At 42.6% G+C, this 24,371-nt stretch overlaps 1 protein-coding gene across 1 annotated transcript in view; it reads left to right on the forward strand.

Moving 5' to 3' along the window:
• The first annotated feature begins 2,685 nt into the window (after positions 1–2,685).
• Positions 2,686–24,371, forward strand: part of hus1 (HUS1 checkpoint clamp component) — a 37,481-nt gene continuing 15,795 nt past the window's right edge. Inside the window, exons 1-5 of the mRNA XM_080216869.1 lie at positions 2,686–2,760; positions 11,958–12,085; positions 14,728–14,904; positions 16,516–16,623; positions 23,136–23,210. Of these exons, the coding sequence (XP_080072995.1) occupies positions 2,709–2,760; positions 11,958–12,085; positions 14,728–14,904; positions 16,516–16,623; positions 23,136–23,210 (540 nt within the window). The 5' untranslated portion in view covers positions 2,686–2,708. The remainder of the gene's footprint in view (positions 2,761–11,957; positions 12,086–14,727; positions 14,905–16,515; positions 16,624–23,135; positions 23,211–24,371) is intronic.

Here is a 24,371-nt window from a genome sequence, read left to right on the forward strand (position 1 = left end):
GAATATATCTTTCCTGAGAGTTAGAAATGTCTCCTGAAATGTCTACCATTGTTTATCGACCATCTTAACTTTTCATCCATTTTCCCAGTCTACTTGAATCAACTTTGATCTCTTATCTTTGTTATGACCTTAACTTAAGAAACTACTCAGAGCCAAGCCATCAATTCAGCTATCTTGTTACAAATCTGCATGCAGTCAGATAATGAATTTTTAATTCAGCTCTTTTCCACTTTTGCCTACTCTGATTGTATTTGCTAATGCATTCTGATGTTGGTATGTGCATCCCATCCTGTCACATGCATAGCACTGTGCTGTACTGTGACCATGTCCTTTCTCTTTAACTTTCTAATTGCTGCTCACCTGAGCCCTCTCATCATGATTAGTTTAATAGCTGCTCTGCAGCCTTAGTTATTCAATTTTCAGATCACTGTTCAAGTGGAGCCCATCCTAATGGTACAGCTCCACCTTTCACCAGGCATTAAAATTCATTTCCCTCAGACCAACCTTTAAGCCGCACATTCAACTGTCCAATATTATTTACCTTCTGTGTATATTTGCTCATGGCTGAGGTAGTAATCCAGAGATTAACTTTGTGATTCTGCTATTTACTGTAGCCCCAAGGTGCTCATACTTCCTTCACATGAATATCCCATGTGTAGCCAACTTTCTCAATCACTGAATGTCATTTTGTAATCCCAAATTTACTGGAATTTCCACATACAATCCTGGTCTCTTGTGTATTGCCCACTCCCTTTAACTCGTGGCAGCCATTTATTGTCAATTGATCATGACTGAAATTCCTTTTTTTAACCTCTTTACCTCTCTCCCTATCCTCCTTTAAGACAGTTCTTAAAGCGTCTCTCTTTGCCCAAGCTTTTAGTCACCCATCCTAACATGTCCATGCTTGGGTAGATTTTAATATCAATCTAATTATACTGCTGCAACACACCTTTGAGCTTTTTACAACATTAAAAGAACAATATAAATGCAAACTGATGTTGATCAAAATAACACTGGGTACTCTGTTACCCGGCCTAGTCCTCATGGATTTCACTCTAGCATTCAACAGAAGTGACTGTGCTTTTCTCCTCTCTGCTCCAGAACCGCAAACAGTATTGGCTGGTTTCAAGCTTGTTTGTCAATACAAAACAATGTCCTTTACAGAAATCCTTTTCTTTTCATCTTGTACGTTTTCCAGAAATTCAGCCTAGTGTCAATTGTCTTCTGCATTGAACTGTGTGAAATCATTCATATGTACAGCACCAGCTTCCATGTATATATTTTAATTCTCTGATGATATTTCTTCATGGTAAACAGCTATTTAAATCTTAACTACTGGTACTCCACTGTCATTACTATTGATTTGATGTTGATGCTTGGCTTTGGTCCCAAAGCTGTTAGCTCCGTGCTCATCATGGAAAGTAAGATTCATCTGTACTTAATTTAAGAAGATCATGATTGCTGTAAATTCCATTTACGTGAAATTGTTCCTTATTCCTCAAAATTGTTCTTGATCCATATTCTATCGCACATTGATGTTTCTTTCTAGTCTTGGATTGTTGGCTTCATCCATGTTTGTCTTTGCTATTTCTTTGCTCTTATATGATAATGAAAGGGATGGATAGGGTAGAGGTAGAGAGATTCTTCCCACTCAGAAAGGACAGCAGGACTAGAGGGCACAGCCTCAAGATAAGTTTAGAACAGAGTTGAGGAGGAATTTCTTCACTCAAAAGGTGGTGAATCTCTGGAATTCTCTGCCCGTTGAAGTGGTGGAGGCTACCTCGCTAAATATATTTAAGACACGGTTAGATAGGTTTTTGACAGACAAGGGAATTAAGGGTTATAGGGAAAAAGCGGGAAAGTGGAACTGAGCCACTTCAGATCAGCCATGATCTTATTGCATGGCGGGGCAGGCTCGAAGGGCTAGATGGCCTACTCCTGCTCCTATTTCTTATGTTCTTATTTTGTTCTTTTTCTGATTTGGAAGATGGAAGTAGGTGAGAATATGCAGTTGAAGCACCAGATCAGCCATGATAGTACTGAATGGCGCAGCAGGCTCAAAGAGGAATATGATCCACTACTGCTCCTATTTTTGTGTTCCTAGTGCCAATCCCCGATCCTGCTCATGATGCCCAGGTGACCAAACCACCCACACTTTCTTGTGCCCAGGTGACTCATCCCTCTGCTCTCAATGCCCAGGTGATCAACCCCTAACACCAACCTTAACCCTCTGCTCTGGGTGCCTAGGTCACCCTCTGCACCTTGTGCTCAGGTGATCATTCCAACCAGCTCTGGCGCTCAGGTGAGCACTCCCATGCTTGGTGCCCAGGATGATCACCTCACAAGCCTGGTATCAAGGTGACCATCCTCCTCACCCTCTGCCCTTGATGCTAAGGTGACCACCACCCCCTCCGCCTGGTGTCCAGGTGACTACAGCGCTGATTCTCTGGCACCCAGGTAGTTATATCAACCAGCTCTGGTGCTCAGGTGAGCACTCCCTGCACCTGGTGCCGAGGTGATCACCTATTAGCCCTGGTGCTAAGGTGACCATCCTCCCCCTCCCTCTGCTGTCTAGGTGACCAGACGCCCTCTCTTACCCCGGTAACCCCGTGTTGCCACGGTAACCAACCGGCGGCCAGCCTGAGCGGAAGTGACGCACCCGCGCTGCCCCGGATGTTGGTTGCTGTGGCGATTCTCTATTTCCGGTCATGAAGTTCCGCGGGAAGATTGTGGATGTTGGATGTTTAAATCATTTCACCCGTAAGTTAACCCTGGGAGGCAGGCCTGAGCTCCAATTACCTTTTACCCAATATTACCGTAACTCGTGCTATCGTTCTCAGTCTCATGTCCCTTAACTCTCTGCTTCCATCGCTTTGCGCCTAGTCTCTCCCCAGCTCGGTTGCAGTTTTAAACCTTGTTCATCATCTGGACAATTTCCATCACCATTGGTGATCTCTATCTCACCAATATTGTCACTGCTGAAATTCCCATTCATACTTTTTCATGGCTACTCTGTTCTTCCAACCCATCTATGGGACATGGTTTCAAGATAAATGGCAGAACGTGTAAAGAGGATAGAGAAAGAACGTTTTTTTATGCAGAGTGATGGGCATCTGGAATTCACTGTCTGGATTGGTGGTGGAGGCAGAGACTTTTGTTAACAAAAAGTACCTGGATATGCACCTTGAGTGCTGTAAACCACAAGGCTATGGACTGAGTACAGCAACGTGGGATTAGAAAGGGAACTCTGGGTGTCCATGGTTTGAAATGATGTGGAGATGCTGGCGTTGGACTGGGGTAAACACAGTAAGAAGTCTCACAACAGGTTTATTTGGTAGCAAAGGCAGCTAGCTTTTGGAGTGCTGCCCCTTTGTCAGGTGAGTGGGAGTTCTATTCACAAACAAGGCATATAAAGACACACACTCAATTTACAAAATAATACAAGAACTCCCAGAAAGCTAGTGGCTTTTGCTACCAAATAAACCTGTTGGACTTTAACCTGGTGTTGTGAGATTTCTTATTGTGTCCATGGGCTGATATGGACAAGATGGGCTGAATGGTCTCCCGTGTTGTAACTTTTCTGTGGTTCTATACTTGAGGCCTTCATCATCTTGCAGTCATTGCAAATCCATCTGCTGCATTCTCCCTTTGCTGAGCCCTCATCATTCTCAATTTTTCAACAGCTATGGCTTCCCATTCAGTAATGAATCTGGTTTAAAAACTTCTGTTCCTGTCTTTAAAATCCTTCCATTATTGTCTCTTCAACATTTCAAACTTTCCACCTTTCCTATTAACTTTCCTATGTTGTTGTACAGGCCATTGATTTTGTCTTTGCCTTTTAAGCATCTTGATCCATTTCTGAAACCCTTCCTGCTAGAGTTCCACCCAACAATGTAAAATCTTCACAGTCCACCTGACTTTGCAGTATCTCTTTTAATAGCAGTGTAATTTGCCACTTATTCCATTCTCCTTTACACAGTAACTTGTGATAGTTGTCTAGTAAGGTATGGTGCATCTGCAAGTCTTGTTGTAGCAGTGTTGGAAGTATACTCCATGTGACCATTGTGAGCTAAATCTCACCTGAACAATGTGCTAAGTTTCCAAAATGACGCAGGGTTAAATTGTGAGGACAGGTTGTAAAGACCAGGTTTGTATTCCCTTGATTATAGGCTAATTGAAGCCCATTAAACAATTCAACTCAGTAGAAAGAGAGTTTTCTTTGGTAGGAAAGCCTGGATCAAGGGGATATGATTGAAAGTTCTTCATTGCATAGGGGTTATCAGAAATCCGGAACACCTTCAATATTTTTGAGGCTGAGTTAATTGAACATTTCAAACTGAGTTTTGAAAATTTTTTGTAAGGTGTAGGTATTTAGAGTTTTGACATGAAGGTAGCAGATGATGTTCAGATGCAAAACAGCTAGGAGCATTTTGAATAACAGAACAGACTTCAGGAGTTGAATAACAAAGAACAAAGAAAATTACAGTGCTGGAACAGGCCCTTTGGCTCTCCAATCCTGCACCAACCATGTTACGTGACTCAACCAAAACACCACCTTCAGGGGATTATATCCCTCCATTCCCATTCTATTCATGTATTTGTCAAGATGCCCCCTTAAAAATAACTATCGTATCTGCTTCCACTACCTCCCCCGGCTACGAGTTCCAGGCACCCACCAAGCTCTGTTTTTAAAAAAAAATCTGCCTCTTCCATCTCCTTTAAACTTTGCCCCTCACACCTTAAACCTATGCCTCCTCGTAATTGACCCTTCCATCCTAGGAAAAAGCTTCTGACTATCCACTCTGTCCATGCCTCTCATAATCTTGTAGACTTCTATCAGGTCACCCCTCAACCTCTGTCATTCCAGTGAGAACAAACCAAATTTCTCCAACCTCTCCTCATAGCTAATGCTCCCCATGCCAGGCAACGTCTGACCTACTGCGATTTTGATACGTCCCAATGTTGTAATATAATAGAGGGAAACACAAGCAATGAATTTTTGCACACAACAATCTGCCCTTTTAGGGATGTAAAAGATTCTAATGCATTATTTTGAATAAGAGTGATGGTATTCTCCCCATTACTCTGCCCAGTGTGTTTTTCCTTCACCATTATCACTAAAAGTGGCACATTATTTATTATGTTGCTGTTTGTAGGACTTTGTCATGCAGGTATTGACTGTCACATTTTCTGTGTTAGAACAGTGACTAAGTGCTCGCTAGCTTTCAAATGTTGAGGACAGTAAAGGTGCTTTTTAAATGCTTGTCTGTCTTTTATATAGCAAATTTCCCAAAGATGTGGAATCAAGAAAACGTGATTGAACTGGAGAGGATGCAGAGGGTATTCGCCAAGATGTTGCCTGGGCTAGAGCTCTTCAGCTATGACGAGAGGGTAGTTAGGCTGGAATTGTTTTTCTTAGAGCAGAGAAGGCAGAGGTGTACAAAATTGAGGGGGACAGATACGATAGATAGGAAGAAACACTTTGCCTTAGTAGAGGGGCCAATAACCAGGGGCATGTTTAAGATAAAGGTGAGGAGATTTAGAGGGGATTTGAGGAACATACTTTTCACACAGAGGGTGGTGGGAATTTGGATCTAACTGCCTGAATGGCTGATAGAGGTGAGAACCTTCAACTTTCAGCAAGCATTTGGATGAGCACTTGAAACACCACAGCATACAAGGCATCAGACCAAGTGCTGGAAAATGGGATTAGAACAGATAGGTGCTTACTGGCAAGTGCAGAGCCTCTTGCATTGCTGTAAAACTCATGATTCTGTGACTCAGTATTGCTGAAACTTTATTTTTGAATTTGCAACTTTCTGCTCAATTAAGTTTCACCATCTTCCTATAAATTTAAAACATTGTTTCCCTACTTAGCACAGTAAGAAGTCTCAACAGGTTTATTTGGTAGCACAATTTATTTAGCAGACGTGATTCACAATTACGTCAATAAACCATAATGTGAGGAACACTGTCAATTTGGTGAGTAAACTTGTTGCTGGGCGAGCTGTGGATCTTAAAAAGAGGTTTTGATCAGAATTTGTCCTCAGTATTTTTGACTTGGCTGCTCTGAAATGGTTCAGCAATTAGGGAACCCCAACTGACATCCCTGCTAAAAAGAGAGGCAATCAGTCTGCTTGACCAAACCTGATCATTATCGAGTGACCTGTCATAAAAAGTGTGTATATATTGATATCAGATGAGGACAGAACCAAGTTGCACTATGTAATCTACTTATGTTAAAACTGAATAATTGAAATTATCTAATTCAGATTTTTGAACAAAGAAAATTACAGCACAGCGACGGGCCCTTGGGCCCTCCATGTCTGCACCAAACATGCTGCCCGAATTAACTAAAACCCCCTATCCTTCCAGGGACCATACCTCTGTATTCCTGTCTTATTCATGGACTTGTCAAGATGCCCCTTAAAAGTCACTACCATATCCGCTTCCATTACGTCCCCCAGCAATGAGTTCCAGGCACCCACTATGTGTATAAAATCTGCCTCATACATCTCCTTTAAATCTTGCCCCTCGCACCTTAAACCTATGCCCCCTAATAATTGACTCTTCCACCCTGGGAAAAAGCTTCTGACTATCCACTCTGTCCATGCCTCTCATAATCTTGTAGACTTCTAACAGGTCTCCCCACAACCTCCTTTGCTCCAGTGAGAACAAATCAAGTTTCTCCAACTTCTCCTCATAGCTAATGCCCTCCATACCAGGCAACATCCTGGTAAATCTTTTCTATACCCTCTCCAAAACCTCCACATCTTCCTGGTAGTGTGGGAACCAGAATTGAACGCTATATTCTAAGTGCAGCCTAACTAAGGTTCTATAAAGCTGCAACATGACTTGCCAGTTTTTAAACTCAGTACCCCAACTGATGAAGGCAAACATGTCGTATGCCTTTTTGACTACCTTTTCCACCTGTGTTGCACTGACCTATGTACCTGTACACCCAGATCCCTTTGCCTATCAGTAGTCTAAGGGTTCTGCCATTTACTGTATATTTCCTATCTATATTAGATCTTCCAAAATGCATTACCTCACGTTTATCCGGATTAAACTGCATCTGCTATCTCTCCGCCCAAGTCTCCAACTAGAACATAGATCCCTACAGTGTAGAAACAGGCCCTTCGGCCCATTGAGTCTGCACCGACCACAGTGCCACCCAGGCCCTATCCCCACACATTTACTGTCTAATCCCTCTAACCTAGGACACTCGGGCAATTTTAGCATGACCTATCAACCTAACCTGCACATCTTTGGACTGTGGGAGGAAACCGGAGCACCCGTAGAAAACCCACCTGACACGAGGAGAATGTGCAAACTCCACACAAACAGTGACCCGAGCCGGGAATCGAACCTAGGTCCTTGGATCTGTGAAGCAGCAGCGCTAACTACTGTGCTACCGTGCTGCCTGCCTATCTATCTATCTATAACTGATCTATATCCTGCTGTATCCCCTGATGGTCCTCATCACTATCCGCAAATCCACAACCTTTGTATTGTCCACAAACTTACTAATCAATCCAGTTGCATCTTCCTCCAAAGCATTTATATATTACAAACAGCAAAGGTCCCAGCACTGATCTCTGAGGAACACCACTTGCCACAGCCTCCATTCAGAAACACAACCTTCCACTGCTATCCTCTGTCTTCTTTGACCAAGTAAAAAGTCTGACAACACCAGGTTTTAGTCCAACCGATTTATTTGATAATAGACTCTCAAGCTTTCAGGTTAGCCCCTTCGTCAGGTGAATCACCTGACGAAGGGGCTATCCCCGAAAGCTTGTGAGTCTATTATCAAATAAATCGGTTGGACTAAAACCTGGTGTTGTCAGACTTTTTACTGTGTTTACGCCAGTCCAACGCCGCCCTACCCACATAATTCTTTGACCAAGCCAGTTTTGTATCCACCTTGCCAGCTCACCTCTGATCCCATCCGACTTCACCTTCTGCACCAGTCTGCCATGAGGGACCTTGTTAAAGGCCTTAGTGAAGTCCACGTAGACAACATCTACCACCCTACCCTCATTAATCACCTTCATCACTTCCTCGAAAAACTTGATCATGCTTGTGAGTCATGACCTCTCCTTTACAAAACCATGTTGCCTCTCACTAATATGTCCACTTATTTCCAAATGGGAGTAAACCCTGTCTCGAAGAATCCTCTCCAATAATTTCCCTACCACTAATGTAAGGCCTACTGGCTTTTAATTACCTGGATTATTCTTGCTACCCTTCTTAAACAAAGGAACAACATTGGCTATTCTTCAATCCTCTGAGACCTCCCCTGTAGCCAGTGAGGATATAAAAATTTCTCTTAAGGCCTCAGCAATTTTCTCCCTTGCCTCTCAGTATTCTGGGATATATTCCATTAGGCCCTGGGGACTTGTCTACCTTAATGTTTCTCAAGAATCCCAATACCACCTCCTTTTTGATCTCAACATGACTCAAACTATCTACACATCTTTTCCCCAGACTCATCATCCACCAAGTCCTTCTCTTTGGTCAATACTGACGCAAAGTACTCATTTAATACCTTGCCCATCTCCTCAGGCTCCATGCAAAGATTCCCTCCCTTGTCCTTGAGTGAGCCAACCCTCTTAAACCTTGGGATTTTCCTTTATCCTGCTGGCCAATGCTTATTCATTACCCTTTTAGCTCTTTTTACTCCTTGCTTAAGTTTCTTTCTACTTGTATTCCACACTTGTTTTGTGTGTTCCCAGCCTCCAAGCTTTGACAAATGCTTCCTTATCTGTTTGACGAGGCTCACAGTATCTCTCATTATCCAAGGTTCCCAAAACTTGCCATACTTATCCTTCATCCTTACAGGAATGTGCTGGCCCTGAATCCCTATCAACTTACGCTTGGAAGTCTCCCGCATGCCAGATTTTGATTTGCCTTCAAACATCTGCCCCAATTTACATTCTTTGGTTCCTGCCTAATATTGTTGTAATTAGCCTGCCCCCAGTTTAGCACCTTAACTTGAGGACTACACTCATCTTTATCCATCAGTACCTCAAAGCTTACTGAACTGTGAACAAAGAACAAAACAGGCCCTTTGGCCCAACAAGCCCACGCCGCCATTTTAACATTATGAGTCCCCTCTCCACCCATGACCCTTGTCTATACTTATGGCATTCCACATTGAGGGAAGACTAATTTAGGGACAATTTGTTACACCAATCAGCCTAATAGCACATCTTTGGGGTGTGGGAGGAAACCGGAGCACCCAGAGAAAACCCACACAAGCACGGGGAGAATGTGCAAACTCCCACAGACACTGGCCCAAATCCATGTATCTGCACAGCAAACAGTGATAGTCACTGAGCTGTCGTGTTGCCCAGCATCTGGCCCAATTTAAGCATACACTAACGACGTGAAGTACCAGGCTATTCTCAAAACAATCAAGAGCAGCCTCGTACGACCCATTGCGTGTATGCCCCTTGTTGGACAACAAGGCGGACCGAAGCACCTGTGGATTAAAAGAGAAAAACATCAGTATCGTCCATATCCTTATACACACATTCAAGGGAATCCCCAAGTGAAACAAGTGAGCCAGAAAATATGTTGGAAGGTCCATAGGAATCAATTGATTCCCAGGGACGTCCCAAGGCTCCTGAACCTTCTTTAAAATAGTCTCCTATATCCCTCCATCTCCATCCTGCTCATGTGCCTATCTAAGTAACTCTTAAACAACTCCAGCGTGCCTGCCTCCACCACCTTGCTTGGCAGAGCATTCCATACCCCCACTACCCTCTGTGTGAAAAACCTCCCTCTAACATCCGAATTATACCTCGCCCCCCTCACCCTAAGCCTGTGGCCCCTCGTAATGCGCGTTTCCAACTAGGAAAAAGCTTACCACTGCTTAGTCTATGTATACCCTTCATAATCTTATATACCTCTATTAGGTCTCCTCTCAGTTGCTGTCTTTCAAGGAAAAACAGCCCCAATTTGCTCAATCTTTCCTCATAACCCAGGCCTTCCATATCAGGCAACATCCTGGTAAACTTCCTCTGCACTCTCTCCAGGGTCTCCACGTCTTTCCGGTAGTAAGGCGACCAGAACTGGACGCAGTAATCCAAATGCGGCCTAACCAACGTTCTATACAACAGCGACATTAGACTCCAGCTCTTATAGTCTATACCCCTTCCTATAAAGGCGAACATACCATAAGCTTTCTTCACAACCTTCTCCATCTGTACTGCCACCTTCAAAGACTTGTGCACTTGCACTCCCAGGTCGCTCTGCGTTTCTATACTCTTTATTAGGTCTACCCTTTGTCATATAACTACCCCCTACGTTATTTTTGCCAAAATGCATCACCTCACATTCATCAGGATTAAATTCCATCTGCCCAATATACCAGCCTATCTATATCCCGTTGTATTGCCTGACACTGCTCCTCACTGTCTGCCAATCCAGCCATCTTAGTGTCATCTGCAAACTTGCTGATCACACCACTTACTCCCTCTTCCAAGTCATTTATGTATATTTCAAATAGAAGAGGTCCTAGTACTGAGCCCTGAGGCACACCACTAGTGACAGACTTCTAGCTAGAAAAAGACCCTTCCACTACTACTCTCTGTCTCCTCTTACCAAGCCAGTTATCAATCCATCTAGATACCTGGCCTTGTATCCCATGAGCCTTAACTTTTTCAACCAACCTACCATGAGGGACTTTGTCAAACGCCTTACTGAAATCCATATAGACGACATCAACGCTCAACCTTCGTCGGCCATTTTTGTCACCTTCACAAAAATTCTACCAGATTCGTAAGGCAAGACTTCCCCCTAACAAAGCCATGCTGCGTATCCTTAATCAGATCGCAACGCTCCAAATGCTCATACATCCTATCCCTAAGAATCCTTTCCATCAACTTGCCTACCACTGACGTCAAACTCACCAGCCTATAGTTACCAGGGTTATCTCTCCTACCCTTTTTAAACAACGGTACTACGTTTGCTATCCTCCATTCCTCTGGGACCTCAACTGTGTCCAAAGAAGAGACAAAGACTTGCGTCAGAGGCCCAGCAATTTCATCTCTCGCCTCTCTAAGTAGCCTAGGATAAATGCCATCAGGCCCCAGAGATTTATCAGTTTTCATGCTACCTAAAAGCCCTAACACTTCCTCCCTCATAATGGATAGTTCCTTCAACTGGTCCACAGCTCCCTCCAAGACAGTACCAGACATGAAGTTCCTCTCCTTTGTGAATACCGACGCACAGTATTCATTCAGGATCTCCCGCCATTCCCTCGGACTCTAAGCACTGTTCCCCTCCTCTGTCCCTGAGAGGACCGATTTTTCCTCTAACCACCCTTTTGTTCCTGACATAGGAGTAAAATGCCTTTGGATTTTCCTTAATCCTGTCTGCCAAAGCCATTTCATGCCCCCTTTTTGCCCTTCTAACTCCCCGTTTGAGCTCCCTCCTACTCTCTCTATATTCCTCCAATGCTCTCTCCATTCCCAGTTGCTTAGACCTAACATACGCCTCTCGTTTCTTCCTGACCAAGGCCTCAATACCCCTAGTAATCCACGGCTTTCTGATCCTATCTTTCCCATCCTTCCTCTTAACTGGCACATGTCTTTCCTGCAACCATTTCAGTTTTCCCTTGAAAGACTCCCACATGCCGAACGTGGACTTGCCCTCAAACAGCCTATCTCAGCCTGTATCCCTAAGTTCCTGCCTAATCCAGCTGTAGCTAGCCTTTCCCCCATTTAGCACCCTCCCCATAGGACAGAACTCATCTTTTTCCATTAATATCCTAAAGTAGACAGAGTTGTGGTCACTGTTCCCCCACTGAAACATCGACCAACAAATTTGGAGCAACAAATTACTATTTTCTTGGGAAAATTCACATGCTTCAAGTTGAAAATTAGTTTGACTTATTATGAATAGACTGAAGTACATACATTTTAATTCATTGGATTGTTCTGTATTTTCAGGTGTAGTGAACACTATTTCCAAACTCTCAAAGTCATGTATTCTAAGGCTTACCAGCGACAAACTATACTTTATCCTTTCTGACAAAATGGCCAGTGGCGGTGTTGCAATGTGGTGTCAATTATTTCAGGTAACCTACCAATTAACAAACACAATTTTGCCTTATGAGTTAAATGTATGGTCCCTATTTTTGAGTCCCATGGGGTATTGTTTTATTAATTTAGATTAATCTTGGGTGGGAGATTCAAGAGCTATTGTTGTCATCTGCCCTCAATCTGTGGATAATGCCTATATAGGGTCATAAATTTCTCAGTGAGTCTTTACGTATCTGAAGAGGCCAATTCTTGACTTGCAAATCTTTGGGCACATGGGCACAATGTCCCATGAGGTAGGACAAAAAGCTTGTTTGCATGTTCAGCAATTAAGTGGGGAAGGCAAATGGACTGTTGGTTTTTATTTCAAAGGAAATGGCGTTCAAAAAAGGGAAACCTTGTTAAAACTACACAAGGCATAGTTAGACCACAGCTGGAATGCTGTCAACAATTTTGATCCCCTTATCCCAGGAAATTGGAGGCAGCCTAGATCACTAGCTTGATGCTGGGTATGGAAACATTTTCTACAAGAACAGATTGAGTAGGTTGGGCCTGTACTCATTGAAGTGTAGAAGAACGAGAGGCAACCTTATTGGCAATATAGGATTCTCAGGGGGCTTGACAGGGTAAATGCTCAGTTTGTTTCCTCTTATGGGAGAGTCTATAGAGGGCATAATTTCAGAGTAATGGATCGCCATTTTAGACAGACAGCAGGAGGAATTTCTGAGGGCAGTGAATCTGTGGAACTATTTACTGTAGAGGCTGGATTGTTAAGTATGTTCAAGGCTGAGAATGATTTTTAATCAGTAAGGAATCGAGAATTATGGGGATACTTTGGGAAAGTGGAGTTGAGGATTGTCATATCAGATCGGTCATGTTCTCATTGATTGCCATAGAAGACTTGATGGGCAGAGTAGCCTACTTCTGTTCCTATGCCTTATGGTCTTATAGTGCCATCTAGAATGCCATATTTGCTTCCTTTTCTTTCCTTCTCTGCCACGCCTCAAACTCAAGTGGTCACCATTTTGAGCAGTTGATAGCAAGCCCCTTTTAGTCATTAAGAAGAGTTTTGGAGTATATAGCGTTGAACTTGTCCTTCCCTAGTTCGTTGGCCTTTTGAGATTTGAAAAATCAGAATCTGGAGGGCGAGATGCTTCCTGTCATTTGGACACTTATGTCCAGTACATTGGAATTGATTTTACAGAAGTTTTGCCTCATGCTTATGGAACTGATTTCAGGAAGAACATTAACACTTGCTTGATGATCCTACTACTGAATCATAGAATCCCTACAGTGCAGAAGGCGGCGATTCGGCCTATCGAGTCTGCACTGACTCTCCAACAGGACATTTTACCTCGAGCCCTCGCCCTTACCCCGTGACCCCATATTCATCCTGCTAATCCCCCTAACCTACACATCTTGAGTGCAGCAAAAGTAAGTGTGAAATCTTGTTTGTTTAAACTCTGGCAAATTCCAATGTAGCTGTTTAACAGCCTCTGGATTCATATCTGGCAATTTATGAATCCCATAGAGACCAATTACGTTTAAAAAAAGAGGTATGGATTTCCCAGTGACCCTTGAAAAGAATCGTACAACAAGAATTCACATTGTAGAAGTTTTACTGTAACATGAACTAAAATCAATATGGACTAAACATTACTGGATAAACAACTTATATATCCAACTACAAAAAAGGCACTTCCTGTTAATGAATTTACACAACTGAAAATGCTTTACAACATGCTTATACATTATGACACATGTAGATTAAGTCCTAAACTACTCCTGGTTTTTCAACAGGATCCCTACTCCCTGCCGCACCAAGATGAATCTTCAGTATCCCTTTGAATATCCCGTCATTCAATCTCCAGAGTACTATTGCACTGACTTCTAGCAACAGTACACCTTCTGGTGATTCCTTGGTCTTTAAATCTCTACAGGTCCCATCACTTCAAACATCACTTCAAAATTCCACTTGGTGGCTAACACCAAAACAGTTATTCCCACTCCTTGACACAGCAGAATTTGTTTTTGGTCTTTTTTCCCCCCAGGTGTCTCTCTCTCAGTCTCACCCGTAATCCCGCACATTTAGTCCTGAATCCACTCCTCATCTTGGGAAACTAAGGTTTTACTCTGTCCAATAAACTACAAGCACTTTAAATAACAAACACTAAGCTCCTTAATAAGGAAATAAAGTTAAATTATGTTGCACAAAGTGATTAAACCTTTAGCGCATTTGTTTTCTGTCCATTCACTTGTTTTAGATAGGAGTGTTATAGGCAAGGCCCAACCTACACATCTGCGTCTGTATTTATAAAGCATAGGATTGCATATGCTTTACTCACTGTTTTGTTAACCTGTCCTGCCACCTTCAAAGATTTGTATATAAACACCACCAAGTCTTTTCCTTTCCCTCATCACATTTCAGTGATGGTGCAAATGGGTAGATTTAGTGTATTGCAGATGCCCATCCTGCAATGCCTAAATTCATCTGGGTCACAACTTTAGGAAGCCTGTCATTTGGTCAGAGAACTTTGGAGAACTATAGCTGGAGTGTTTTTGCACACTAGAAGTGAACTTGTTAAAATTCATCCTGAAAAACACAATTGTCTAATATTTGTTGTAATTAGTTATGTGTATATGTAAAGTGATTTAATATGTGATGTGTTGAATCCCACAGGGTAATTTTTTTGATGAGTTCCAGATTGAAGGAGTATCAGCAGAGCATAATGAAATTTACCTCGAATTAATGCCTGAAAACCTCTCAAGGTCTTTAAAAACAGCTCAAAATGCCAAAACTGTGAAAATTAAGCTGACAATGAAACATTGTCCGTGTATCACCATTGCTGTAGAACTGGTGAGAGCATCAAACTTTTATTTGTGCGTGCAGTTCTTATCATGTGACAGTTTTGTCATTTTTCATTAAATACTGTTAACATTAACTCCAACTTCATGGCTGTTCATGCAGTGGGATCTACTGGTTTGGAGTCAGTAGGAAATGAAATTGATAGCGGCAGGACCAAAACACCCTGCCACTGGTCAACAGCACACCGCCTCCCACCATTCAAAGCACGCCACAGGAAAGCCAGAGAATCCCGCCCATTATGCTATTTTGCATTCCTGAGAGTTAAACAAAATGAATCACCCGTACTTTTCAAGTTATTTGAGGATTATTTCAGCCTTGTACATCATTTTAAGCAAATTTCCTCTTTGTGATACTTGTGTGTGAATGGCTTAATGCTGGTGTTGATGGATTGGGACAGCAGTGAATTCCTGGATTCATCACTTCCACAGCTGAGAGTTGTGGAATCACGAATATCTGATCATCCAAGCTCATCAGGTCTTGGCTACAACACTCCTATCTAAAACAAGTGAATGAAGTGAAAACAAATGCGCTGAAGGTTTAATCACTTTGTGAAACATAATTTAACTTTATTTCCTTATTAAGGAGCTTAGTGTTTGTTATTTAAGGTGCTTGTAGTTTATTAGAGTAAAATCTTAGCATGTGGTTTCTGTCAGACTTTAGCAGAAAGACAGCTGGATGATCCAGTGGGTTATGTAATGTAATATTTCTGCTGGAGGCGAGAGAGAAAAAGCAGACCAACTGAAGAGATAGGAACATAATGAAAATATGAGATAATAATCAAAGAGAAAAAATCTTCATACAATTACATTATGACTATTAGAAGAGAAAAGCAAGAGGTTGTAGGAAGAATGAGAACATAAGTACGGAAGACTAGAGATGTAGAAACAACAAAAATGGTATGTTGGATATTAAGAGAAAGAAATGATGTGGAGATGCTGGCGTTGTTCTAGGGCGGGTGCAGTGAGAAGTTTCACAACACCAGGTTAAAACCCACCAGGTTTATTTGCAAGGAAGTCACAGTGGAAGACACATGAAACTGGAAGGTAAAATCTGGGATTGCAGAATGAAATCCAAGCTAAGTAATAGCCACAAGGAGGAAGAGGCACAGTGGGATTCAGCGTTATAATCTAGGAATAAAGGAAATTCGATTTATCAATATACTTTAAGTACGACAAACGAAGTGTGCATTGTTCCATTAAATCTGCAAATAGAAATAAAACCAGGCAGCATGGTAGCACAGTGGCTAGTACCGCTGCTTCACAGCACCAGGGACCCAGGTTCAATTCCGAGCTTGGGTCACCGTCTGTGTGGAGTTTGCACATTCTCCCCGTATCTGCGTGGATTTCCTTCAGGTGTTCCAGTTTGCTTCCAGAGTCTGAATGATGTCCTGGTTAGGTGCATTGACCTGAACAGGCACTGGAAGGTGACGACTAGGGGAATTTCAGAGTAACTTCATTTCAGTATTAATGTAAGCCAACTTGTGACTAATATTTCAGCTTTAACTTTAAAATTTAAATTGTAGAATTGCATGTGCAAACTGTGAAGTTTATGTCCTACAATGTGTTTAAATGTTAGATATAACTTTACTTCTTGCTCTTACAGCCGTCCCTCTCCAGCCACAGTCGCATTGTTACACATGACATTCCTGTCAGCATCATCCCCAGAAAGCTTTGGAATGACTTTGAAGAACCCAGTGTTCCAGATTTTGATGTAAGTGATGGAACGTAGTGTTATTATCACTGGGCTCAATCTAGAGACCCAGGGTAATGGTCTGAGTTCAAATCACACCACGGCAAACGGTGAAATATAAGTCCAATAAAATCTCAAATTAAAAGTCTGATGATGACCGTGAAACCGTTGTCAATTGTTGTAAAACCCATCTGGTTCACTCATGATTTTTAGGGAAGGAAATCTACTGTCCTTACCAGATTTAACCTACATATGACTCCAGACCCACAACAATCTGGTTGCCTCTTTATGCCTTCTGAAAGAGCAATTAGGGATGGCCAATAAATGCTGGTCCAGCTAGAGACACCACATCCTATGAATGAATTTTTAAAACTTTTATTTTTGTATTGTTTTGGTCACATGGAAATGAACTTAATTTATTTCACTTACATAACAAATGATACTTTACCTAGTGTTATAATGGCCTTTCGTACAGCTGCTAGAGTTTTAGTTTACATACAAGTTCCTCAGTACAAGGGCACAGGAGTGGAATGATTGTGCTTTGGTCTTGTGTGCATTGCAGTGCAGACAATGATATGTAACTTTAAGAAGCTGCATTATGACAAGGTTGGACGATAAAAGTTACAGCCTCCACATTAGCTATTCACCATTGTCTGACTAAAGGAGAACATAGAGGTTAAGTGTAGGATGAGGAAAATAATTAAAAGGCATCAAAAGGATTCCTGAAGCATTTTACAATTAAAAGCAAAGTGGAACCTTTGAAAGAAGAGATTTTTTAACTTATCAATGATGGTCAAAAACTGGCAGATGCATTGAATAATTACTTCACTACACAAACAAGAAGGATATCACAGTGGATATCAATGTTTGTAAAGATTGAAGGTGAGGTCAGTCACATTTTGCTGAATTTGAGGTAAGATAATTCAGCTAAAGGAAGATGAGTTATCAGAGATCATTGGGATACATCTTCAGATCCAAAGGGATAAAATTGCACTGACCCCAGAAATTATTTTGAACAAAGTACAAAGAAAATTACAGCACAGGAATAGGTTCTTTGGCCCTCCAAGCCTGCACTGACCATGCTGCCCAACCAAACTAAAGTCCCCTACCCTTCCGGAGACCATATCCCTCTATTCCCATCCTATTCATGTATTTGTCAAGACGGCCTTTAAAAGTCAATATTGTATCTGCTTCCGCTACACCCCCCCCCCCCCCCCCCCCCCACCACCACCACCACCGCCACCGCCACCACCAGTGGATTCCAGGCACCCACCATCCTCCGTGTAAAACAAATGCCTTGTACATTTCCTCTCAACCTTGCCCCTCTCACCTTAAACTTGTGCCCCTGAGTAATTGACTCTTCCAACCTGACTATCCACTCTGTCTATGCCCCTACTAATCTTGTAGGCTTCTATCAGAGTCACCACTCAACCTCCATCATGCCAGTGAGAACAAACCAAGTTCTCCAGCCTCTCCTCGTAGCTAATGCCCTCCATGCCAAACAACATCCTGGTAAATCTTTTCTGTATCCTCTCCAAAGCCTGCGTATCCTTCTGGTAGTGTGGTGACCAGAATTGAACACCATATGCCAAGTGCGGCCTAACTAAGGTTCTATAAAGCTGCAACATGACTTGCCAATGCTCCGGCTGATGAAGGCAAGCATACCATATGACTTCTTGATTACCTTCCCCACCTGCGTTGACCTGTACACCCAAACCCTTCTGTCTATCAATACTCTTAAGGGTTCTGCCATTTACTGTATATTTCCTATCTGTATTAGACCTAAAATGTATTACCTCACATTTGTCTGGATTAAAGTCTGTCTGCCATTTCTCCGCACAAGTCTCCAACTGATCTGTATTATGCTGTATCCTCTGATGGTCCTCATCACTATCTGTAAATCCTTTGTGTCATCTGCAAATTTACAATCAAACTAGTTACACTTTCCTCCAAATCATCTATTGATATATATATATATATGTGTGCGTGTGTGTGTATACTATATATATAAAGTATATATATAGCAAAGGTCCCAGCACTGATCCCTGAGGAACGCCACTTGTCATAGCCCTCCATTCAGAAAAACATCCTTCCACTGCTACCTTTTGTCTTCTATGACCGAGCCAGTTCTGTTTCCTCCTTACTAGCTCATTTCTGATCCCATGCAACTTCATCTTCTGCACCAGTCTGCCATGAGGACCTTGTCAAAGGCCTTATTGAAATCCATGTAGACAACATCCACTGCTCTACCCTCATCAATCATCATCTTCACTTCCTCAAAAAACTCGATCAAGGTAGTGAGACACGACCTCCCCTTCACAAAACCATGTTGCCTCTAGCTAACGGTTATTTCCAAGTGGGAGTAAATTGTGTCTCGAAGAATCCTCTGCAATAATTTCCCTACCACTGACATCTCACCGGCCTGTAATTACCTGGATTATTCTTGCTACCCTCCTTAAACAAAGGAACAATATTGGCTATTCTCCAATCCTCTGGGACCTCTTCTGAGTAAAAAGTCTGACAACACCAGGTTTTAGTCCAACCGATTTATTTGATAGTAAACTCACAAGCTTTCGAGGGGACTCCCTCTTCGTCAGGTGAATGGAGAGTTCTGGCCTTGGACAGAGCATATAAAGCACAGACAGTTTAGAGATTACTGATTAGAATGCAAATCTTTACACCTAGCCTGCTGTTCAAGTCCTAAAGTGGCTGACAATGTGTGTGGAAGGAGCACTGATCACAGGTTAAAGAGATGTGTATTGTCTCCAGACAGTACATTAAGTGAGGTTTTGCAAATCCAGGCAAGTCACGGGGGTTACAGATAGTGCGACGTGAACCCAAGATCCCTGTTGAGACCGTCCTCGTGTGTGGAACTTGGCTATCAGTCTCTGCTCAGTGACTCTGTGCTGTCGTGTGTCGTGAAGGCCCCCTTGAAGAACACTTACCCGAAGGTCAGAGGCTGAATGCCCGTGACCACTGAAGTGTTCGCCAACAGGAAGGGAACAGTCTTACCTGGTGATTGTCAAGCGATGTTCGTTCATCCATTGTCGTAGCGTCTGCATGGTCTCCCCAATGTACCATGCTTCGGGACATCCTTTCTTGCAACGTATCAGGTAGACAATGTTGGCCGAGTTGCAAGAATATTTACCGTGTACCTGGTGGATGGTATTCTCACGTGTGATGATGGTATCCGTGTCGATGATCCGGCATGTTTTGCAGAGGTTGCTGTGGCAAGGTTGTGTGGTGTTGTGGTCACTGTTCTCCTGAAGACTGGATAGTTTGCTGCGAACAATGGCCTGTTTGAGGTTGTGTGGTTGTCTGAAGGCAAGAAGTGGGGGTGTGGGGATGGCCCTGGCGAGATGTTCATCTTCATCAATGATATGTTGAAGACTCCAGAGAAGATGTCGTAGCTTCTCCGCTCCGGGGAAGTACTGGACGACGAAGGGTACTCTGTCCACTGTGTCCCGTGTTTGTCTTCTGAGGAGATTGGTGCGGTTTTTCGCTGTGGCGCATCGGAACTGTCGATCTATGAGTCGAGCGCCGTTCCCTATGGACAAGCCCTCCGTATACACAGGATTTGCTCAGATGAGGAGGATCGTGACAGACACCTCCAGACGCTGAAAGATGCCCTCATAAGAACGGGATATGACGCTCAACTCATAGATCGACTGTTCCGATGCGCCACAGCGAAAAACCGCACCAATCTCCTCAGAAGACCAACATGGGACACAGAGGACAGAGCACCCTTCGTCGTCCAGTACTTCCCCGGAGCACAGAAGCTACGACGTCTTCTCCGGAGTCTTCAACATATCATTGATGAAGACAAACATCTCACGAGGGCCAACCCCACACCCCCACTTGTTGCCTTCAGACAACCACACAACCTCAAACAGACCATTGTTCGCAGCAAACTACCCAGTCTTCAGGAGAACAGTGACCACAACACCACACAACTTTGCCACAGCAACCTCTGCAAAACATGCCGGATCATCGACACGGATACCATCATCACACGTGAGAATACCATCCACCAGGTACGTGGTAGATACTCTTGCAACTCGGCCAACATTGTCTACCTGATACGTTGCAAGAAAGGATGTCCCGAAGCATGGTACATTGGGGAGACCATGCAGACGCTACGACAACGGATGAATGAACATGGCTCGACAATCACCAGGCAAGACTGTTCCCTTCCTGTTGGCGAACACTTCAGTGGTCACGGGCATTCAGCCTCTGACCTTCGGGTAAGTGTTCTCCAAGGGGGCCTTCACGACACACGACAGCGCAGAGTCGCTGAGCAGAGACTGATAGCCAAGTTCCACACACATGAGGACGGTCTCAACAGGGATCTTGGGTTCATGTCGCACTATCTGTAACCCCCATGACTTGCCTGGGTTTGCAAAACCTCACTTAATGTACTGTCTGGAGACAATACACATCTCTTTAACCTGTGATCAGTGCTCCTTCCACACACATTGTCAGCCACTTTAGGGCTTGAACAGCAGGTTAGGTGTAAAGATTTGCATTCTAATCAGTAATCTCTAAACTGTCTGTGCTTTATATGCTCTGTCCGAGGCCAGAACTCTCCATTCACCTGACGAAGAGGGAGTCCCCTCGAAAGCTTGTGAGTTTACTATCAAATAAATCAGTTGGACTAAAACCTGGTGTTGTCAGACTTTTTACTGTGTTTACCCCAGTCCAACGCTGGCATATCCATATCATGACCTCTTCTGAGGCCAGTGAGGATACAGAGATTTCTCTCAAAGCCCCAGCAATTTCATCCCTCGCCCCTCTCAGAATTCTGGGGTGTATCCTATCAGGTTCTGCGGACTTGTCTACCTTAATGTTTCTCAAGAATCCCAATACCACCTCCGTTTTGATCTCAACATGACTCAAACTATTTACACACCCTTTCCAAGATTCAACATCCGCCAAGTCCTTCTCTTTGGTGAGTACTGATGAAAAGCACTCATCAAGTAACAGCATTGTTGTAGTGGGAGATTTTAACTTGCCCTAATTTGACTGGGATTCAGTTAGTGCTACGGACATGGATCGGGTAGAGTTTGTAAGGAGCATCCAGGAGGACTTCTGCTCATAATATATGCAGTTTGTATTTATAACTTGACACAATATATCTTGAAATGCTTCACAGGAACATGATAAAGAAATGACACTGAGCCATGTGAGGTATAAGGGCAGTTGATTAAAAGCTTAGTGAAAACAATGGGTTTTAAGGAGCATGTTAAAAGACAGTTGAAAGGTAGAGAGGTCTGCAGAAGAGATTGCAGAAAGACCAGGCAGCTGAACGCATGGCCAATAATGGTGGAGCCGTTAAATAAAGGATGCTTACAAGGCCAGAATTTGGGGAGTACAGTTATCTGAGTGTTGTGGGGCTGGAAGAGATAAGCGATGAGGAGGAGTAAAGCCATGGAGGGATCTGAAAACAAGAATGAGAATTTTAAAATGGAGTGCCACAGAAAGAGAAACTCTTTTTTAAGTATATAGGAGCCAAGAAGGGAAAGTGTGTGATCAATGATTTTGTGAAATCAAGAGAGTAGAAGGGCTTTCATGGAAAATATGAGCTCAATGAGGATATAAGGAGAGAAATTGGAGAAAGAAACAAATTCAAAGTTCAGATAGAATGAACAATAGAGGCAATTTAGCTTGGAGTAGCAATGTTGAAATTGCTCACTGTTTATTAGCATGGTGGCCAGCAGGGAATGTTTACAGTAATCTCTCGAAGTGCAAGTAGACTTCCCTCTGTGCCCTTGGCATGTACCGTAAGGTCCATACCCTTTCCGACAATGTTGAAAGCACCAGTAATCCTTCTGTGATCCATTCAGATCTATTTTTCAGTTCTGTTAAATCTCAAGTTTCCTCTTATCATGTCTGATCAGAACATCCCCAAATTAGAAAACCCATCCCATCCTGCAGAGTACTCCACAGAACCTGTTGTGTGAAAGCCTGGGATTCCTGTACTGCCGCACAGCTGCATCTGTCTCTGTCTGTCCATCTTGCATGTTATTTAAGTGTTTTATCATCTTTAAAATTGTTGAGGGGGTAGACCTTAACTATGTATAAGCTATCTCAGCCATGGTCGTCACAGAGTAAGAATATGACAATCCCAACTTCAAATTTGAATTCCTGCAAATCCCAAAATACAATTTCATAAAATGGCCGTTATCTTATTCTGTATCTGTAAATCATTGATTCTACTGTTATTCTTGGCAGCATGTACACCACTATTGCAAAAACAGCAGGTCCTCTGGCTCACACACTAAGATCTGTTGTTTTTCCAGAAATCTTTTGAAGTAATGGCTCTTAATGCTAGGATGCTTTCAGTGTATCAAACCTACTGGAAACGAAGCTTATTTTTGCAACATCAAGGTAGAATACATCATATTTAATGGTCACAGAGTTCAATTATTTCCAAAAATTGTATCTCATGCTTCATAGTTCTCAGGTTTTTAGTATTTAGTGTGTATGGTGGGATTTTTCTTCCAGATTAATTCCTATGTTTGTAAATTTTTAAGGTCAGTATCTATTTACCAGCACTGAAGATCATGAAGAGTGTTGTGGAAAGAATGAAGAATCTTGCTAACCATGTTGTAAGTTTGAATCTTAAATGCTACATTGTTAACATTTCCATTATATTTGTTTTGTTTCCATTTGTTGAGCCCAGTGCCATCTTAATTAAATAACATGATTGAAATATTTCATTTTAGTGCAAGTAAACACAATGAGCAAGGGGTGTGGGGTTGTATATTTAGGACTGAAATTAGACAAAATTTCTTCACTGAGGATAGTAAATCCTTGGAATTCTCAAACTCAAGGCTGTGGCTGGCCAGTCAATGAGCTTATTACCACTGAAATTGATAGATTTTGTGTGCTAAGGGATCAAGGAATGTGGAGATAAGGTGGGAAAGACATGTGATGTTGATGTTACACAAATGGTTCGCTGCATGATGGAGCAGGCTCTATGAACTAATGCCAACTCCTTTTTTTAAGAACATTGAAAATAGCATCAAACACAGGCCATTTGGCCCTTTGAACCTGCCCCATCCCACCATTAGTGAGATCATGGATAATCTCTGATTCTGGCCTTATCAATACTTTATTGGCTGCCCCCCACCCACCTCGTGCACACGCACACAATTTGAATCAAAAATTTATCCAACTCAGCCTTGAATATATTCAATGAATCAGACTCTACCTAAGCACTAATCACACTGAGGAAATTCTCCCCATTTCCACCTTAAATCATTACATTGTTAAGATAAGCCTATTTGTGACGCTGATAAATAAACATTAAATGGGAAACCCTCATTTAGAACCTGTGCCACCTTGTTCTAGATTTCCCCTGTGAAAGGAAATATCCTGTCAGCTTCTATCCTGTCAAACCATGCCCCCTCCCCAACACGCACTCGCACACACATAAACACAATTTGGATGATATGATTACCTCTCATTCTTCTAAATTTCAATGAGTATAAGCCCAATCTGCTGAAACATTTCCTCATATGACAAACTTAGAGTCATAGAGGTTTACAGCATGGAAACAGGCCCTTTGGCCCAACTTGTCCATGTCGCCCTTTTTTTAATTCCTAAATGAGTTCCAATTGCCCGCATTTGGCCCATATCCCTCTATACCCATGTAACTGTCTAAGTGCTTTTTAAAAGACAAATTGTATCCACCTTTGCTATACCTCTTGCAACTTGTTCCAGACACTCACCAACCTCTTTGTAAAAAAAAATTGCCCCTCTGGAGA

The sequence above is a fragment of the Carcharhinus amblyrhynchos genome, chromosome 2, assembly GCF_965287045.1.
Source record: "Carcharhinus amblyrhynchos chromosome 2, sCarAmb.v2.hapA, whole genome shotgun sequence".
NCBI lineage: Eukaryota > Metazoa > Chordata > Chondrichthyes > Carcharhiniformes > Carcharhinidae > Carcharhinus > Carcharhinus amblyrhynchos.